Raw genomic sequence first — 18,127 nt, forward strand, 5'->3', positions numbered from 1 at the left:
GTAAGATGCACTTTTTCCCCAAACAAAACGCTAAAATACTACTAATGAGCGTGCAAGCAGTGCCTTCTATGGGAAGATTTATGCCCATCACCTAAGACATATGACAGACATCTCTCAACATAGATTTAAAATGCCCATTTGTGCATTTCCAAGCAGATAAGGAAGAAACCCACTTGGCTTCAGTTGTTCTCTTGTGCTTAGCGCAAAACCTTTTAGTTTAAAAAAGGTTAATTTTCTACTCTATCATACTCTGTATGCTGATGCAAAGTAACATATGCTTCAGCCTTATCTGTAAACCAACAAGCCTTCCACTTGGATGCGTTGCTTTTCCCCAAATAACTTTCATTTACATGTTTTTCATTCAACAAACATTTCACTTTATTATAAACCCTTAAACAGAACTCATGTAACTCTCCATCACTATGCAATGAAAGCATTCAAGGCATTAGAACTCCTATGGGAAGCTGCAGTTCAAAAGCAAGCAAGCAAGCAAAACAAAAACCCAAACCAAGCAACCAAAAAAAACTCCAAAAACTTTTCCCCTACAAGAAATTGTGGGGTTTTTTTTGTTTGTTTTTTTTTTTGTTAAAACTTCTCTGAAAATTAGTTTGCATGTAGCTGCATGAGTTCCTTCACAAAAGCACTTGAATTTCCCTCCACCTCAAGGCACTGATTGTAACAATTGAAGTAGCTTTTCAAGTCCTTCATTTCCTCTACTAAAGAAATCTTCTATTTATTTGGAATCATTAGAATTATTCACTCTACCTAGCATGTTATTAATCCATACAGATGGCAATGAAAGATAACATTTAAAAAGCTAAAACAATTTAGGGAGAATCAAAATGCCTATCTGCTATTTTGAATTTTCAAGATACAGGTTTTGCTGCAAATTAAAGGATGTAATTGATTAAACAGTTAACTTCTACATATTTTTTCTCCTCCAGCTGTGAATTTGCAATGAGCAGGACACTAAAGAATCTTTCTCCTTCTTTGTTTTTAGAGAAGGCTTCAAAAAATATATAATCTCAATTGAAGATGAATTGTCCAATCAGCTCAGTTAGGTTAATGATGAAACACATGGTTTTTTTTTGTTGTACAGTGATTTGGTTTCATCAAGAATCAAGATTCATAGGGCATAGAAAATGCTGCAGTGAATCCTACTCTGACAGGTCCTATGTGGCATTCATACTTCTGGGATATGTAAGTTTCTCAGAAAAACATACAGACCTGTTAAGTTCACATAACCAATCTCTTCAAAAGAAAATCAAATCCGAGCCAAGAACTTGCATGGACATCGCAGTTAAGTCATCAAGATTACACCTGATTCCTAATTCCCAATACCTATATTCTTAATACCTGATAACTACAATGTGGTTGCCCCATCCCTGGCAGTGTTCAAGGCAAGGCGGGATGAGGCTTGAAGCAACCTGGTCTATTGGAAGGTGGCCCTGTCTGTGGCAGGGGTTTGGAAGTACCTGAGCTTTTGGCCACCTTTAAGGTAACAATGAAATGTTTCTTGGTCTCAGGCAAAGGCAGTCCAATTTTTCCTTGTACTACAGCCATACTAGTTTCAAAAAAAGGTAGCACCACTCACTCTTGTGTTTAACAAAAAAACCATCTTACAGGTCCAGCTTTCAGTGTAAAAAACGTGATAGTAGAACCCAGGATGGTAAAATAAGTCAACTGTAAAGGGTACAAAACCCCTGGTGCTTATAAACACGTCTGTGTTGAGGTGAAGTTAGGTTTCCACTACCTACAGATGTATAAATGGCTCTTAAACTGACACTGAAACTATATATCAGATACACATTGTATCATATCTTGCCTGCTAATGTGTTTGAAGAGCAATTAATTGCTTGCTTTATTGTTCTTCAACTGCCACTTCACACTACTAGTAGTTTAAACCTAAACTTTGATTCACTTGATTCACCTTAGATGAGACATGATCACTTTACATTTAAAATAAATTCTAATCTACAATACTCAGTGGGTTATATCCAAGAAAAATGGAGCGAAACAGTAACAACACTAGAAATTAAACAACTGCTGTTATAACATTATACTGCTAAAAGAATTACCTGTTTTTGTTAGCAGAAGATTATCCAGATGTCTATCTCCAACTCCAAGGATGTAAGTAATTACACAATAACCAGCTGTAACAAGTAAATTGTAAACATCAATATAAGTACCTTTCAAGGAGAGCAACAAGTTCCACGCAATTAACAACAACATATGACATTATCTTAGTTCTTTTTCACTGGTAATAAATATACCATAGAGAGTGGGTGCAGGGGTGGTGCTGGTGAAGAATGATCAAGATTATCAGCACCATAAACACATTTGAAGTAATAAATTAAAACTCTTAAGTTTATTCAGTACTGCCTAGATTTTGATATCTTGCTACACAATTATTTACCTAACACTAAAATCCTGAATTCGTTCAATATTGGGATTAAGATACTTCAAATGAAGATCAAGTATTTTGAGCAAAATGAATGTATACCTTTTGAATTGAAGATATTTTAAGGCAGCTGTAAATAAGCATTTGACATTGCTACGAATCTGAATGCATACATATCAAAATTATTTACCAGCTAAGCAGTAAGCCAGTGGTATTTTAACACTGCCATCAGTTTACTGAACAAGGACTACACTACCACTTCTTGTAATCCAAACACAGACCAGGAATTCGAATGTACCCTCATCACTCAGAAAACCCTGTTGTTTTAAAAACAAATTAAATTTTTCTGCCCCAAATACAGATGATTGATTATTATATATATGTTTTTATCTAGCTGAATTGTAAAGGCCCCAACTCATGATGAGGAAGGGGCAGAAGTAAGGTTATTGCAAGAAAGCAAAGAATATTTAAATTCTCATTTCCTTTAAAGGGAACAAAGAGGGCTGAGAAGAGGAATTGTACATGATATGCCAGGCTCAAAAATATTCTCTTCACAGGGATTCTGAGAGTAAGTACACGTACAGTCCCTTACCTGAGTCAGCTAAACTAGAATGTCTTATTACCTGCCCTTTATACTTCAGATAAGAAGCTACCAACTCTAAGACTGTAACTTACCACAGCTCTTCACATATGTGTCCATCACCTCTGCACTTATTCCATGAGGACCAGTATCACTAGGTGCATGTTTTCTGAAGAAGTTCTGGAGGGAAAGTTATCACCAAATTTAGTTATTCTATACGATTTGAAACAGGATTCTTAAACAGGTGGGGGAAAAAACAGTGCTAAATCAAGACCACAAGCGTCCCTTATTAAGATCGCTTAAATTACAAGCACTCCCCCAAAAACTAGTAAACAAATTTAATTTTATACTGCTTTATTTTCTTAATCATCACATTCTTAACAGAAATAGATCTGAAGTTCAAAAGAAAATGCAGTTTTAGTTAGTAACAGCTTCAGAAAATGAACAATGCAATGAAAAGTTACTAATTAATAACTATGAGTTACTTCCACCAGAGACATTTAGGCCAAGACCAACAGCCCAGATTAGTAACTATATGTGGGACATACACTCTCATGAAGTTTATCATCACCGTATGTCTTTGTGTTCCTCAAGACAATCAACTCTGACTGAGATTAAAAGAAAAATCTGAATCATCAAATGGAAATATCTCATTTCCTGTGAAACACAGGCACTGCCAAAACAGTCCTCCTTCAACACTCAGAAGAAACCCACCAGTATTGGATTACTTGCTTTAAAACTTCTCAGAACTGAAACATGCTTTCATATTTATATACAGTGCTCATCTTTAATAAAATAGGTGTGACAGCCAAAATGAGTATTTACAAAAAAAAAAATAAATACACCAAACTTTCATAATACTTGAACATGTCCATTTAGATTTTATTTCCTTGGCCTCCAGTGCCCAGCTACTTTATCATGCTTTGGCACAGGAAATCTGGGCTGTATAATGTATTTTGCCATTGATCTGTGAAGTAAACTTAGACCACATTTTTTTGGCGTCTTGTCTACTTAGATTACTGATTTTCCACAATAATTGCTGTCTGCTAATCATAACCCTAACAGCAAAAGTAGTTTTGTTGTTCTTGAAACAAATGAAATCTTGCTGCTAGTCAAATTTCATTATCTATCCTGGCATAGTACTCACACCACAATAACCTACGCCTGCAATTTATACTGTTTGATCAGAAGACGACTTAAAAAAATCCCCCATCACATACCTGTATACTTTCCTCAGTAGCAAGAACTTCTGCAACTGGTACTGACTGAATAAACTGCATGAAGCCTGTGACAGAAAGCAACCAGAAAATAAACTTTCCAATCCACAGAACTTTCAGGCTACTCTATAAGATGTTTGTTAAAACACAACACTAACACAGACTTTCATTCAACTGCTCCTCATTGGCAAAAATGCATGTTTTGTCCCATGTCAATTTTCTGCCTTCACTCATTTTTAAAACAACTTTTGTTGGTTTGTTGTTTGAAGGGTTGTTTTAAACACTAAATTGCTTGCAAAATGTCTGTTGTTCCAAGTTTTTGAGATGATAAAATAAATCAGTAATTTTCTAAATATGTATCCAGAATGTATGTAAAGGCATAGCCATGTTTGATTCTGTTTTGTCTTGGTTTTCTCCTCAAATTTCATGTAAAGACCTATAAATAGGAGTGTTAAAAGTTATTTGTGCCAGATCACACAGCAAGCTAGCAGCAAAATTATGGCTACTGATTGTCACATACTCCAAAATGCAGACCAGGCTTCTTTTATGAAGATATCTGAGTTACCTATGGACTACTGTGATCAGTCAAGGTGTCTACTTCCATGACTTACATTACCGCAAGATCTTCTTACACATTTTACCTCCTTTTCAGAACGTTATACTTAGCAAAACATCTATTATGAAAACCGTATGTCACAATACAGCCTATGAATAGAAGGATAAGATTCCTCCCCATACTAGGAAATAGGAAATAGAAGTATCCATACCGTGTTTCGTACTAGTTGCCAGCACTTTATAGGGTGTCAGCTTCAAATCCAGATTCTCTTTTCTTAACAGCTAGAAAAAAAAAGCCCAACACACACAAGCAAATGATGAATACAACAGAAATCCAACTTCTATTTCTAATAGAATGCAATCAGCATTGATCTCCACTGTTCTCCACTGAAATTAGTTAAAAGACTGCTTGACGTGCTTGGGGGGTTTTATTTGTGAGGGGTTTTGGGGGCTTTTTTTTTTTTTTTTTAACTACACAGGATCATTGCATCTATAAAGAAAATAAAAAGCCATCCAAGATCTGGAATTCTGGAATGTATTAGCAATGTAAGCTGCAGTAACAGTTTTTACCAGTTTTGCTCTTGACAAATGAAATCAAGAACAAAGCAGCACAAAGATATGGATTAGTAATTCTCACCTTATCCATGAGTGAAATAATTTGAAGAATAAGTTGATCTTGACGTAAATCATCACCATGCTTAAAAATTACAGGATATTTGCCTCCATCTTCTGTCTTGAAGAACAACTGAGCAGGCATTAAGGCACTCTGGAAAAGGAAACTTGTGCTACTAAGCTGGTTCACAGCAATGTTCCTACTAACATGTTGCTACAATGGAGTTCTGAAATACAAATCTTTGTTTACTGCATTATAGATCAGAAGTGAATTAAGCAGGTATCAAATTCAGTTACCAAAAGGTTTATAATAGTCTAATTTGAACAGCAACAGTGTGGCAGCAAGCAACAGAACTCGCCATGTTCTTCAGTTTGGTACAGAAGAAGCAGTTCTAAAGCTTCTAAAATCAGTTACTCACTGTCTAGGAAGCAACAATTAGAACAAACTATTTCCAGTCAGAACAAGTGGGAACTAGGCATGTTTTTTTAAAAAACACTTTAAAGCTTTCCTTCTTTTTCACCAAGGAGTGTATAGGACACATTCCCCCCTGTGTAGCAAAAATGGACACAAGTATTCAAGTTTTATTTGGATGTATGTAATTCCAGTCAGAACTTTATGCAAAAGGTCACAACAAAACAAATTTAAACTGACCAGATCGAAAAGAGGCACAATTATAGGATAAACTAAATCAACAAAATGCTAGGAGCAAGACATCTTAAACAATTAATTTATTCCTTAATCTATTTAGTAAAAGCAAGAATGCCTTTTTATATTGTTGTTTGAGAAAGCCGATTCAATTGTTTGCAATTTCTCTGCATAAAATGGGTTCAAAGGGATCAATTACCTACATGAATGATTTAATCTATTCAAACTGACCAAGTCACTTCCCACAAAACCAAAGCAAAAAAATAATCTAGGATACAAGGCTCCATATTTGAGCAGTTACATTAGATTTTTACATGAAACAACTGTTTCAAAATTAAGTTGCATACAAAAAGGAAAAATGATTCTTTAAATAATCCTACAATTTTCTACATTGTGACAGAAGACATATTCAAGGCCAGGTTGGACAGGATTTTGATCATAAGTGGTATTCCTGTTTCTGTTCCCACATAAAGCTCTGAACTAGGAAGCATGACTTAAGCTGATGGACTTCATAAATGGTATCAGTCCTATAAAAGCGCCTCTAAAGTTTACACATTAACTAGAAAAAAAGAGTTTCACAAACAAAATAAAAAGCTGTTTAACCACTTCAAGAGTACATTACAGTTACATTCGGCCCTGTCTATGTGAGCCCTTTAAATCTTTCAACTGACATTTCTAAGTTTAGCACTCTTAAGATTTGTTTGCATTTCAGATATTCAGGAGTTCTCATTTACCTTGAAGAGTGTAGCTTTTTCAGGGATTATTCCTTTAATTTTCACCTGAGGTTCCAGAGGGAGTGGAATAAGTTCCATATCTGCTAAATTCATCTTTTCGTTATCTGCTAACAATGCCTGAAGTCTCTCATTCTAAGAGAATAAAAGAATGAAAACTTTTTTTTTAACAAACAAACAAAATCCAAGCCAAAACAAAATCACCTACTGGGTATATATGAATAGTTTAAAATTCTTTTAACAAAGGATGCCTTATGATTATTCAATGTATCTAATTCTTTAATCTTCTGAAGAATCAAAGTTTCATTCTTAAAATCCAATGAAATAAAAATTCTCTATGTGCAATAATCTGAATAAGGAAACAGATATTCCAGCTACTTTGAGTACAGTCAAACAATTTTACAAGTGCCAGGTACAACAGTCTTACAAAAACTTATTTCTAAACTGCCTGCATAAGTAGTGGGATAATTTGGTTTCCATACCAGCATCAAATATGATTCTTTGATTCTTTTTCAGCAATTTGATTCAGGTCTGATCCTTTAAATCCCTGAACTCATGTTTGTTGGTGATACCTTACCACCAATAAACCAAACAGCCAACAGCTTGCACAGATCTGATTTCAGGGCTTGCTTTATATTCCTGTACCTGTAGTTACCAGAAATACAACAATTTTCAAGTACTTCAACCTTGGTGTCCCACACAATAAAGGCCAAATTCATTTAAGTCTCTAGTCTTTTCCCCTGCTGAACGTAACAGGCATAACTGGACAGCAATGTAGTCTTCTACTGTTAGGAACAGTTCTAGTGATCAATTACTGCTAGCTAGATTTACAAAAAAACAAACAAAAAACAAATCTCACAAAAAAAAAAAAAAATCCAAACAAAAATAACCCCCAAAACCCCCAAACCCTGAAAAAGCTTACCATGTGTTTCTTGGTTTTACAGAAATATCCTAGCAATTACAAAAGGATAGATGACAGAATGCTACCAGTGTTGCGCAAGCGGGAAATTTTCTTACAAACTGAAAATTCCTCCTCCTCTTTTAGTGATTAGACCTTTATTACTTAGACATACAGCATTCACAAAAAGATGCAATGCTTAGGTGTTTCATTTTCCTGCACAAATATACCCCACAGGTTTAAAGAAAGAAGGTGACATAATTAATTACACTGAAAAAAATCTGTATTTAAAAGTATTAATGTGTGTCAGAAGAAAATATGTTAACAGAAATCCCACTGGTGTTCCTGCTTCTTCCCTATATCCATCTGTCAAATTCACTTAAAATGCACTAGAAATCCTTTTCATCAAGATCCAACAGAAGACAAAATTTTGCTAATCATATTCCTAATAATAAAAGTAGTTTTGTTGCTCCTGGAACAAATGAAATCTTGCTGCTAGACAAATTTCATTATCTGTCCTGGCATAATACTCACATCACATTAACCTCTGCTACCTTCCTATGTCTCCTACAACTTGTTCACCGTTATATCATCAACAATTCAATTTTTTGTCCTATCTTCCTTTTGCCAAATTATCCAAGACTTTCCCAAGGGCCTGTTTCACATCTATAAACTTTCAGAACACTTTAGAACTTTAACTTATTTAAACCTCTACAAAGTCTGTTTAAAATTAGCTGAAATTATTATAAGATAGATAGACATCTCTTACAAATCTTGGTGCTAAGAATTTTTAGTGAAAGGCAAACATTCCTATTGTCAAATTCTAGACAGAGATAAGTTTTCCACTCCTATAGTTACCTTTTTCTTACGATTTCCACTTTCACGCTGCACTGCTTTCATTACATGAACTAGCCGATCCACAAATGTCTGCTGGGCTGCTAACAGCGAACGCATAACTCTGACAGACTTATCACCCTAAGTGAATTAGAAGAAACAAAATTATTTCTTTGTTCTGTCATTATTTTATCTAGAAATTATTCCTTTATCCTTGGACCTTTGGGCTTTTAAGAGGTAAATGAATAATGATCAATTTCCTGTCAATTCAAAAGAGATTTTTTGTAAAGCACAATCAGAATCGCTGTAGCTAGCAATCAGTTATCTGACCTACAAGGACACTTCAATTTGCATCAACAATTTCAGTGGTGAACAGTCATGCATTAGAAACCTTATTCACATAGCCAAAATAAGTTGGGGAGGATAAGCACACGGAATATTCTTACTGTGGTATAAGAGAAAGATTTGAGTAATGTTCCTAAAATCAGAATTCACATGAAGTGTGAGATACACAAATCTGCACATCTGCTATAAATTATAGCTTGCAATTCACCAAAGGATCTCGGTTTTGTTTAGTTTCATACTCCCTGCTGCTCTGGCACCCTCTGCTGCCAATACACAGAACAACACTGTGAATTATAAAGTAAGGTCTCAGTTTGTCTCAATTTTCACTGCAATGAGAAGTGCTTCCAACAAAGAAATAGTAAATAAAAAATAGGCTAATTACACAATGCAGAGGATTTACTAACAGAACCAGTAAAACAGATGAAATTTCTCAATGCATGTTAAGTTTCTTTTTTCAGTAGTTTGATTTATAAAAAAAAACACAAACTCAAAATTCAAGCAGAAATGGAAGCCGTTTCAAAATTTCAATACCTATGATTTAAAATCCTGACACACTCCTAGACACATATGTCTTTTTAAAGAATGACTATCCCAAACTGCTGTGTATTTCCTTACACAAAGCCATTACCTTCAGCAAAGCCTGACTAAATCTTCTCATCACATTTAAGTACATTTCATGCGTCTTTGGGTCCCTCTGCTGAGTGTCTTGGTCTTCACACTCCACTATTACATACCTGCAGCATAAAAACAACCCAAGTTATCACAGAATCACAGAATCCCAAGGGTTGGAAGGGACCTCAAAAGATCAGCTAGTCCAACCCCCCTGCAAGAGCAGGGTAACCTAGAGTACATCACACAGGAACTTGTCCAGGCGGGCCTTGAATATCTCCAAAGTAGGAGACTCCGCAACCCCCCTGGCAACCCTTTCCAGTGCTCTGTCACTCTCACAGTAAAGAAACCTTTCCTAATGTTCACATGGAACCTCCTACGCTCCAGTTTACACCCATTGCCCCTTGTCCTATCACTGGACATCACTGAAAAAAACCTAGCTCCATCATCCTGACATTCACTCTTTATATATTTGTAAACACTGATGAGGTCACCCCTCAGTCTCCTCTTCTCCAAGCTAAAGAGACCCAGCTCCCTCAGCCTCTCCTCATAAGGGAGATGTTCCACTCCCTTAATCATCTTTGTGGCTCTAAATTATGCTATATTCTGGTGCAACTTGAGTAAAATACAGCAGTCCTGTTTCATAGGCCTGGAACTAAAAATAAAGTTGATCTTTGAATGATATCTCAACTGACAGATGAACTCGCTAATTGCATAGTCACAAATTCTCACTTGGCTCAGGAGAGCTTATCAAGGTTTCTGAGACTTTTCACTTACAGTAAGGTAGCATTGCTCAAACACAACAAGTCAGAAGTCCAAATCATAAGAACATTCTAACCAAGCAGCTGGTTGGAGGAACAGGCACTGCACTGTGCTACTACCCTCTACATAAGGTGGCTGCAAAACCAAGAAGAATTTTACTCTGTTCCCTATTTTACCATTATCAATGGTGGAAGCTACAGTATTGGTCCTGAAGCAGCTCTGAGAGACTGCATTGCAAAATAATATTCCTAAAATAATGATCCAGGTACAAAATTTAAATGGTACAATTTGGGACAGTTATACTGAAAATTTGACATGTTAAGCAGTTTTTTGGAATCCTTTTGTTCTTATTTCTCCTTGCAGCACTGAGAAGCAAAAAGTAGCTATGCATGGAAAGTCTTTCTGTTGTTAAGTCCACCTCCTAGTACTACCCAGTAAAAATGTACAATCTCACTATTAAAAAAAAGGAAGAAATTACCAAGTCAGTCAATTTTCAAACATAGCATTTGGATTTAAAAGTGATTCTACATATTCAAACACACTTGGACTTTATGCTGACAGCCAGAATTACCCTTTCTTTATGCACCTGTGCAGAATTTCTTTGCAACTGAATAATTACTGGACAAGATTAGAGATCTGCCATTCACACCTGATCAGATTTGAGTAATCTTACTTACAACTACAAAATACATTAAATAAATTAAAACAAGGAATATGTAATTCCATTAGTTTTATCTCAACAAAATCTGTAACTAACGTTTACTTCTTTGCTAATATATTTGTGTACACCATTCCCCCACTAAAATGAGAGAATCAGATTGCAGTAATGTGTATATAAGCCTATATTTACAAAGTCTGTGGACCAAACCGTAATTCATTACTTCCTGTTTTCCCTGAAACATGCCACTTTCGTCTTCATTTGTTAAAAAGCCCTAGGCAGTTTCTCAAAGCTATCTTGGAACAAGGAGTAAGAGTAATGCTTCAAACTTGGATAGGTGCCTCATGTATCTGAAGAGGAGACAGAAAAATGCAGTAGCACTGACTTCTGTAGCCACTGTTAAAGTATAAGGATAGGACAACTTTGCAATGACAAGGGAATGAGCAGGAAGTTTGATTTACAAGGGTTATTGTACTTTTTCCACTAATTATTTTAGGTGCGTGTCATGTCTGGATAAGTTGAAACACGCAATTGATCAGCAGTCAAGAGGATTTATGGCTACAACAGCTCAAACAGTGGCTGCGACATTTGTATTTTGTCACTGAGAAATTGAGATGTCTGGAAAGAAAACAAAGAATAAATTGACTGCAGTTTTTGATTGGGGGGGGGGGGGGCTGTTTGGTTTGGGCTTTGTTTGTTTTTTTGCATATTTTTTTGTTTGCTTATTTTTTAAGTGGCAAGAAAGAAACTTCAGAATTCTGTATGTCTGAACTTTCTGTAGACTGAATGTCTGAGACACTGCTGAAATGCAAGTGCACAGTTTCTATCAATGAGGTAGAAAAAAGCTAACACTTATCTTAATGATACCTTAATGATGAATATTTGACTAGATCAAGCATTTGGTGTCTACCCACATCAACTGATCCTGCAATTATTCTAACCATTTCAACTTAATAGGACTTTTTTCTGAAGCCAAATACTACCTTTGGCCACTGCAGTACACTCAGGGACTGTAGTAAAGTTGTGCACTTGAGTATCTTAAATGTAAGCTACTAAAAAAGTAATAAAATAATAAAACTTAAGACATTCATAAGAGGAATCACTCTCAGGATATGCTAGGATTCCTCTAGGAATTTTATAAAAATAGTTTGGTAGGTTTACATCACATACCATACTCCATTCCCAATTCATAACTTATGTGTAGCTAATACAGCACACTAACATATGATCACATGTATTAACATTTTTAATTATTAAATACATCTACAAAGGATACAAGTGAGAATCATTTGACTTTGGTGCCTTCTACATGGCTAAACTTAAGCTCTCTATGCTAAAATACATGTGTATATACAAGTAAATAGCTGTATATGTTGTGTATATACATATGTGTCTGCACATTTATATACATAAAAACACTTTCAGAGTACAAGTCTCTTCATCTCAGCTTTCTTCAAAAAGAGAATCCCTGTGTGCAAATGCTTACTCAGGAAGCAGGCCGATGACTAATTTAGGCACCTGCTTCAACTCTGAAACCACTGAAGTGAGTCAAGATCCTTAGCTATGTAATCTTAGCTGTCCACTATCTAGATGAACTACGTGCATCTAAAGTTTCCCTTAAGAAAGCACACATCCGCAATGACATATTGTGCTCATAATATAACCATAAATGGAATCTAAAAAAAAAAATTAGCAGAAAAAAATTAGTGCTTTATGAATCTTCAGAAAATACACTCTTGACTGTGTGTAAAGTGCAAAACTTCAATATTCTAGCCAACACCGTCAAAAACTATAAACACAAACCAAGCAGAAAAGCAGAGCATATGATGAACTTTATCTCCTCCCCACCATCATAAACAATTTCAATGACACCTTACAAACTACAATTAATTTTGTTTTTTTTTATATAAAGGTGTACTTAATGCACTATAAATCACCTTCCTTTGTCTAAGAGTACAGCTTATTTGTGCATTTTAAAAAAACAACCCTCCTTTTACTAACTATTCTCTTCAAACGCATATTGTTTTAAATCTACTGCTTCATCCTGAGAGAAACTGAGATTCTCAGGTTCTCAAGACAGGTCATGTTTTGCTGTGCATAACAGCTTTGATTTCAGTTAGATATTGATATAGTATGGCTAGTTTCTAACATACCAGTACAAGTAGTTTGCCAACGTGGAATTTTTGCATGCCCGTGATATCAAGAAAGTGCAAAGGTCTTGCTGGAAGAGATTTAAGAGAAGTAAAATTAAGTTACAAAGAAATCTAAGTACTTCAGAGAGTGAGAGAGTAAAGGAAAAAACCCAAAATAAATGCAGTGAGTTCTGAGAGATCCATTCCCTTCTAAAATCTGAATCCAATCCAACCTAGTATCTAAATCATTATTTACCTTTAGTATTACTCCAAATCCAGCAACAACACTATAAGTAAAAAAAAGTCTGCTATTGCAGTAATATAGGTATTAACATGTTAAAGGTATATGTTGTTCTCCAACAATAAACTTTTAATGTTACATTTGTCCTTATAATACATTACACTTCCCTCCTATGCAATTATCCCTTGCTGTAAGATTCAATCCTAAAACAGATTTACTACCCCATTTTGCATCCAGAAAACCCTTCAAGATGTTCTGCATTTTAATGTGAAGAAAAAGCTGCATAGAGGATATATAGCATTTAGCTGTTTTTCAATGTTTAATATCCCAACTAACAAGAAATCTGTGTGTCATTACTGATATGCTCAATTTGAGGTTTATCTTCTCTGCAGTACTGAGACCCTCTAGTTGCATTCTTATTACTTTTCTACTTGTGGTATAAATTTAGTATAATCCTTGGCAGATGTAAATCAACACAGTGCTACATTGGAGTTCAATAAAGATGATACCAGTGTGAAATAATATGCCTACAGAAAGAACAAATTGCGGAAATGAAAACTTTTGGATACCTGTTTTCCAGTAAAAAAAGCTGCTTTAAAACACCTCAAACACATGCAATTGTTAGTGTCTAATCAGCATATGACAGACTTTCCAGTAATTTTCTCCTTTAAAGGAGAGTACTGAGTACTTTAATTTTGTGAAAAATGCAATGACCAGTCCCCCAGTTTTGGATAGTGTGACCATGTACATAAATAGATGGCTTGTAACATTTTCTTAGCATTTTGTTTACATTTGTGTTCTATGAGCGCTTTAAGTACTCAGCGGTAGAAAGATCTAAACATTCACAAACAAATTCTAGTACCAGGTCACTAAGTATCAAAAACACAAGGTAAAGCACTTGACTTACATCGAGGTTTTCATTATCTGCAAGCTCCTTTGTCTTAGAAGTAAGAGGTGGTGAGGACACAGGTGGAACAGGACTCATTATCTGGGAACTACATAAAGCAAAACATAATTGGCATGACTCAAAGTTCTTGCTTGGAATGCATTTCACTTCCACAGCACACTAAACTCAGGAAACTGGAAGTATATTTGAAAGTATTATCTCAACCCTCTTTCAGAACAAACTGCATGAATAGCAACTTTGAAAGCTGCAATTCCTGAAAACAGCAAAAAAAAAAAAATCTGTGCCTGGATAGCTACAAAGCTTATGGCTGTGAAGGATGTTCACCTTACATCAAACTTTGCATTTTGTTTCATCTTCCATAAAAGATAAGCAGACATAGATTGGAATTCAACAAATCGGCATTTTCAGGATAAGCTTTTCTTAAATGTTCTTCAGATGAAATTGCTAATACACAACACCTGCAAGCACTCGTCTCTGGAATGCAATTACAGATAATAGAGTAGACAAACCCAGTGCTTGCAAGGCAGAATTACCAGACAGTAAATTTACCTGAAAGGAAGTAATCAAACAGCTCTACTAATGTCTAAGTGTGATTGCAGCCTCAAGATACAGCATATATCCCAGGACACCCACTCCACAGCTTAGCAGCAAGATCAATGAAAAGCAGTATAACTTGTAATAAAAAAAAGTATACCCTAGTGATACAAACGATTGCACACTCAGGCTTAAAAACACAAATCCTGGAAATTTTTATTAAATATTCACAGAAGACTTTGGTTAACCGAGTTTGTTTGCACGTTAATATTAATTAGATATTTCAGCCTTTCTTTTGGGTTCCTGCAAGAATAAAGACTGTGCTCCCAAGCTCCTTCAGGGTCACAGGACTCTCCCTACACCTTTTGCAGGAGCAGGAAAAAAAGTCTTTCCGTATTAGACTGATGAGATTTTTAGATCCATAGTCTTTAATGAAAGTAGGAAGTGGAGCCTCATACAATTTCATTGAAGACATCCTAGCTTTTTCAAGGACAAAAGGAAGCAATGCCAGTGTTCTTCCTGGACTTCAGAAGTTGTCAGGAAGGTCAAGTGCCACAACTTCAAGATTAAGAACGTTTGCTCTGTAAATTATATGCAGCCAGGAAATACATTCTGTGAAATTTGAACGGTTAATTTTTTGTCACCACTTCCAATTACAAAATAGGATGCTGAATATGCAATGATCTCTAAAAAGAAGAAAGATCTTGAGTACTTACAATGTAACATGTTTCTGCTATTTTATTGGAAATCTAAGTTTCTTACCTGTCTATTTCTGCACCATTAGTTCCAGATGTTGTCATGCTTTCTGACACTGAACCTTGACTATCCCTTTTGCTAGGTTCCAGTCCATTCTTTATGTCATCAAAGTTCTCATATTTCAGTGCCTGTACTAACTGCAGCAGGTACATCAGCAAATCCTCATGGAGATAAAAAAAAAGAGAATTGAGGGGGTCAGTCAAAGCAGACCCCCCCCCTCTGCAAAGCAGCAGAGGGGGTCAGACAAAGAAGAAAGTTTTGCTTTCTATAAGCAAAACTTATAGAAAAACTTGAGTCAGGCTTTAGTGACCTATAAAGAAATGGAAATTAGGGTCTTCCTCGAAAGCAATATACAGTAGAAAAACTGGCATAGGATGGATGGTGTTTGGCTCCCAAAAGATACTGAACTATCACACTACTATTTTTGTGTTACTCAAAAATATTTTGTGTTATGTGGTACATGCTATTAAGTAAGTATTTAGGTGCAATTATGACCTACAATGTTCTCTTTAGTTAAGGTGCCCTACTTGCTTTCAGCAGCCAAAAATAAACCTTTAAATAAATGAAATAAATTTGCTCCTTCTACTATAAGTTGCCATCAAAAGTTTCATAAAAGGTACATTTTTAAAGTCAAAGCAGTATGACCTTGGCTACTGAAGAAGGCTTGCAAAAATTCTATATTCTTATGCTCCCTATTTTAAACTCTGTTGATTGCCAAGGATTCAACAGTTGCAGTAATATATTCAGAGTATTTTTTTCCTACTGTCAAAAAAAAAACTATATAGGTAATTAAAATTCAACAGATTAGCATCTATTAAGTGGGCTCAACTTAAAAATCACAGCTTATCATATTCTAATCAGTATACAATTAGAAAGACCTTATTCCTACAGATGCTTTTCCACTCACTTCCTTCAGCTAGAAGAGTATGATGATATACTGCTTCAATTTACCAGGTGGATTTGTTGGAAATCTTTTAGTAGACTATTTGAGTTCAAAGCACTTCTATGCAGGTTAATATTCAAAATTTATCACTTGTTTCTGGGGAGAACATATGGCTGTTTCACCTTGTCTGACAAACCCAGCTATCACTGGCTGTTCACACTAAGAAAATTATCAACTGAGTGCCACTTAATAATGTGAAGACTTTGCTCCATAAAAAGCTTACAGTAAATAGCATCACAGTGATTTTTTTTTCATTTTTAAATCACTATCATTCACTTCAATGCCTTAAAAAGTAGCAAATATTTCAAGTACTCAGTGAGACTAAAAATCCTGATACCAGCTGACTTTCACATGTACCAACAGACCAATGAGTACCTCATCATCAGCCTGTTGAAGCCTGGCGACAGCATAGCGCCGAACTGTTGGATTGGAGAAGTGAGATGACAGAAGTTCTAGAGAATCTTCCACATCCATGGGCTTCCATTTGCCCAGCAGCTCCAGCGCTTGCTTTGCTTCCTGTGGTAGGTCCCAGTTGACACATTTTAAGAACTTTGTCAAAGCCTAAAGAGGAAAAGATTGGAGAATTCATCAGTGAAAAAGCCAGGCTAAAGAGTCAATTTCAGAAATTAACATTTCACATTAAGAACTAGATTCAGACTATACTTATATAAAAGCACAGGCCTAGGGAACCTTACCGATGTAAGTGACAATACAATATTGGATCGTTTTAATATGCCCCAAAACACTGCAGGTGTTTTCTAACTAAAATGTAAAGTCAATGGTTACTAACCTACCACAATTACCACTACATCAAAAGTGCCCACTGCTGGGAGATTATCAATTATTCAATTTACTTTGGTCTTTTGGTGTGCTGCTACTTATTCTGGTCACACTAATCCTTGTCCAAAAGGGATGAAGAAGCTCCTCTAAGTTTTTTTCTTTGCTGAAGACAAAATTGGCAACACTGGTATTTTGAGCTGATAGTGTTTTGTATAAAGACCCCTGTAGTAATAGCCAGTTTACATTATTTATGAGGGAAAATGTTTTAAATTGGTAACACGATAGAAGAAGTTAAAATAATCTTGATTAGCTTCTAAGACGCTGAAGCTCTGTATCTCTGCAAGGACAGGTCATTGTAGCAAGTGCCAGATGAAGCCCCCCTTGCATTAATAAGTCCTCTTAAATCATTCAACTTACCTTTTCCTGATTAGTAAGGTAATATCTGAATTTCCAAACTAGGTCCTGTTCCTCATACGTTAGCTGCTTTGTTGGTGGATAACTCACTATGATCTATTAGGTACACAGTCAGAAAGTCAGTTTAAAAACATGAACAGATACAATTAACAAGTTAAAAGATTACACAGTGACAAAGCACAACACTGAAAACACACAAAAATAATTGGGGAAAAAAAAAGGCTTTCCAACAACACAATGTCTGCATGCTATCATGATGATGCTCCTCAGTTGTGTAGCTGATTAAACTGGCAGTGTAGGCAAATACAGTTACTCTAAGACCATTAACACTTTCATGAGATGTGCACAATAAGCATTCTTATGCCTTCTGAACTGTTTTCCAAAAAAATGAGCATGTACCTTCTGCTCCTTTCTGAGCTGGATCCATCTAATTACTTTTAAGATGCACTTAACATTTCTTCATTAATAACTTTCTATCAACTAAAACAGACTGTATTTTCCTTAAACTGCTATCATAAATTAATACCAACTTACCTAACGAAACTCAATTTAGCCATCACATGACTGACTTA

General features: G+C 35.6%; 1 protein-coding gene across 5 annotated transcripts in view; it reads right to left on the reverse strand.

Moving 5' to 3' along the window:
• PIK3C3 (phosphatidylinositol 3-kinase catalytic subunit type 3) overlaps nucleotides 1-18,127 on the reverse strand; it is a 72,362-nt gene that overhangs the window by 34,126 nt on the left and 20,109 nt on the right. For all 5 annotated transcript variants that reach the window (XM_061450588.1, XM_061450587.1, XM_061450585.1 and 2 more), the window contains 13 exons: nucleotides 17,559-17,651; nucleotides 16,737-16,922; nucleotides 15,425-15,579; nucleotides 14,129-14,216; nucleotides 13,002-13,069; nucleotides 9,448-9,553; nucleotides 8,499-8,615; nucleotides 6,746-6,877; nucleotides 5,391-5,519; nucleotides 4,966-5,035; nucleotides 4,202-4,266; nucleotides 3,077-3,161; nucleotides 2,079-2,153 (listed from right to left, as the gene is read on the reverse strand). In XM_061450588.1, the coding sequence (XP_061306572.1) occupies nucleotides 2,079-2,153; nucleotides 3,077-3,161; nucleotides 4,202-4,266; nucleotides 4,966-5,035; nucleotides 5,391-5,519; nucleotides 6,746-6,877; nucleotides 8,499-8,615; nucleotides 9,448-9,553; nucleotides 13,002-13,069; nucleotides 14,129-14,216; nucleotides 15,425-15,579; nucleotides 16,737-16,922; nucleotides 17,559-17,651 (1,369 nt within the window). The remainder of the gene's footprint in view (nucleotides 1-2,078; nucleotides 2,154-3,076; nucleotides 3,162-4,201; nucleotides 4,267-4,965; nucleotides 5,036-5,390; nucleotides 5,520-6,745; nucleotides 6,878-8,498; nucleotides 8,616-9,447; nucleotides 9,554-13,001; nucleotides 13,070-14,128; nucleotides 14,217-15,424; nucleotides 15,580-16,736; nucleotides 16,923-17,558; nucleotides 17,652-18,127) is intronic.

Source organism: Pezoporus flaviventris, unplaced genomic scaffold (assembly GCF_033815535.1).
Source record: "Pezoporus flaviventris isolate CSIRO_AGI_PZ_B2104156 unplaced genomic scaffold, CSIRO_AGI_Pfla_v1 ptg000010l, whole genome shotgun sequence".
Taxonomy (NCBI): domain Eukaryota; kingdom Metazoa; phylum Chordata; class Aves; order Psittaciformes; family Psittacidae; genus Pezoporus; species Pezoporus flaviventris.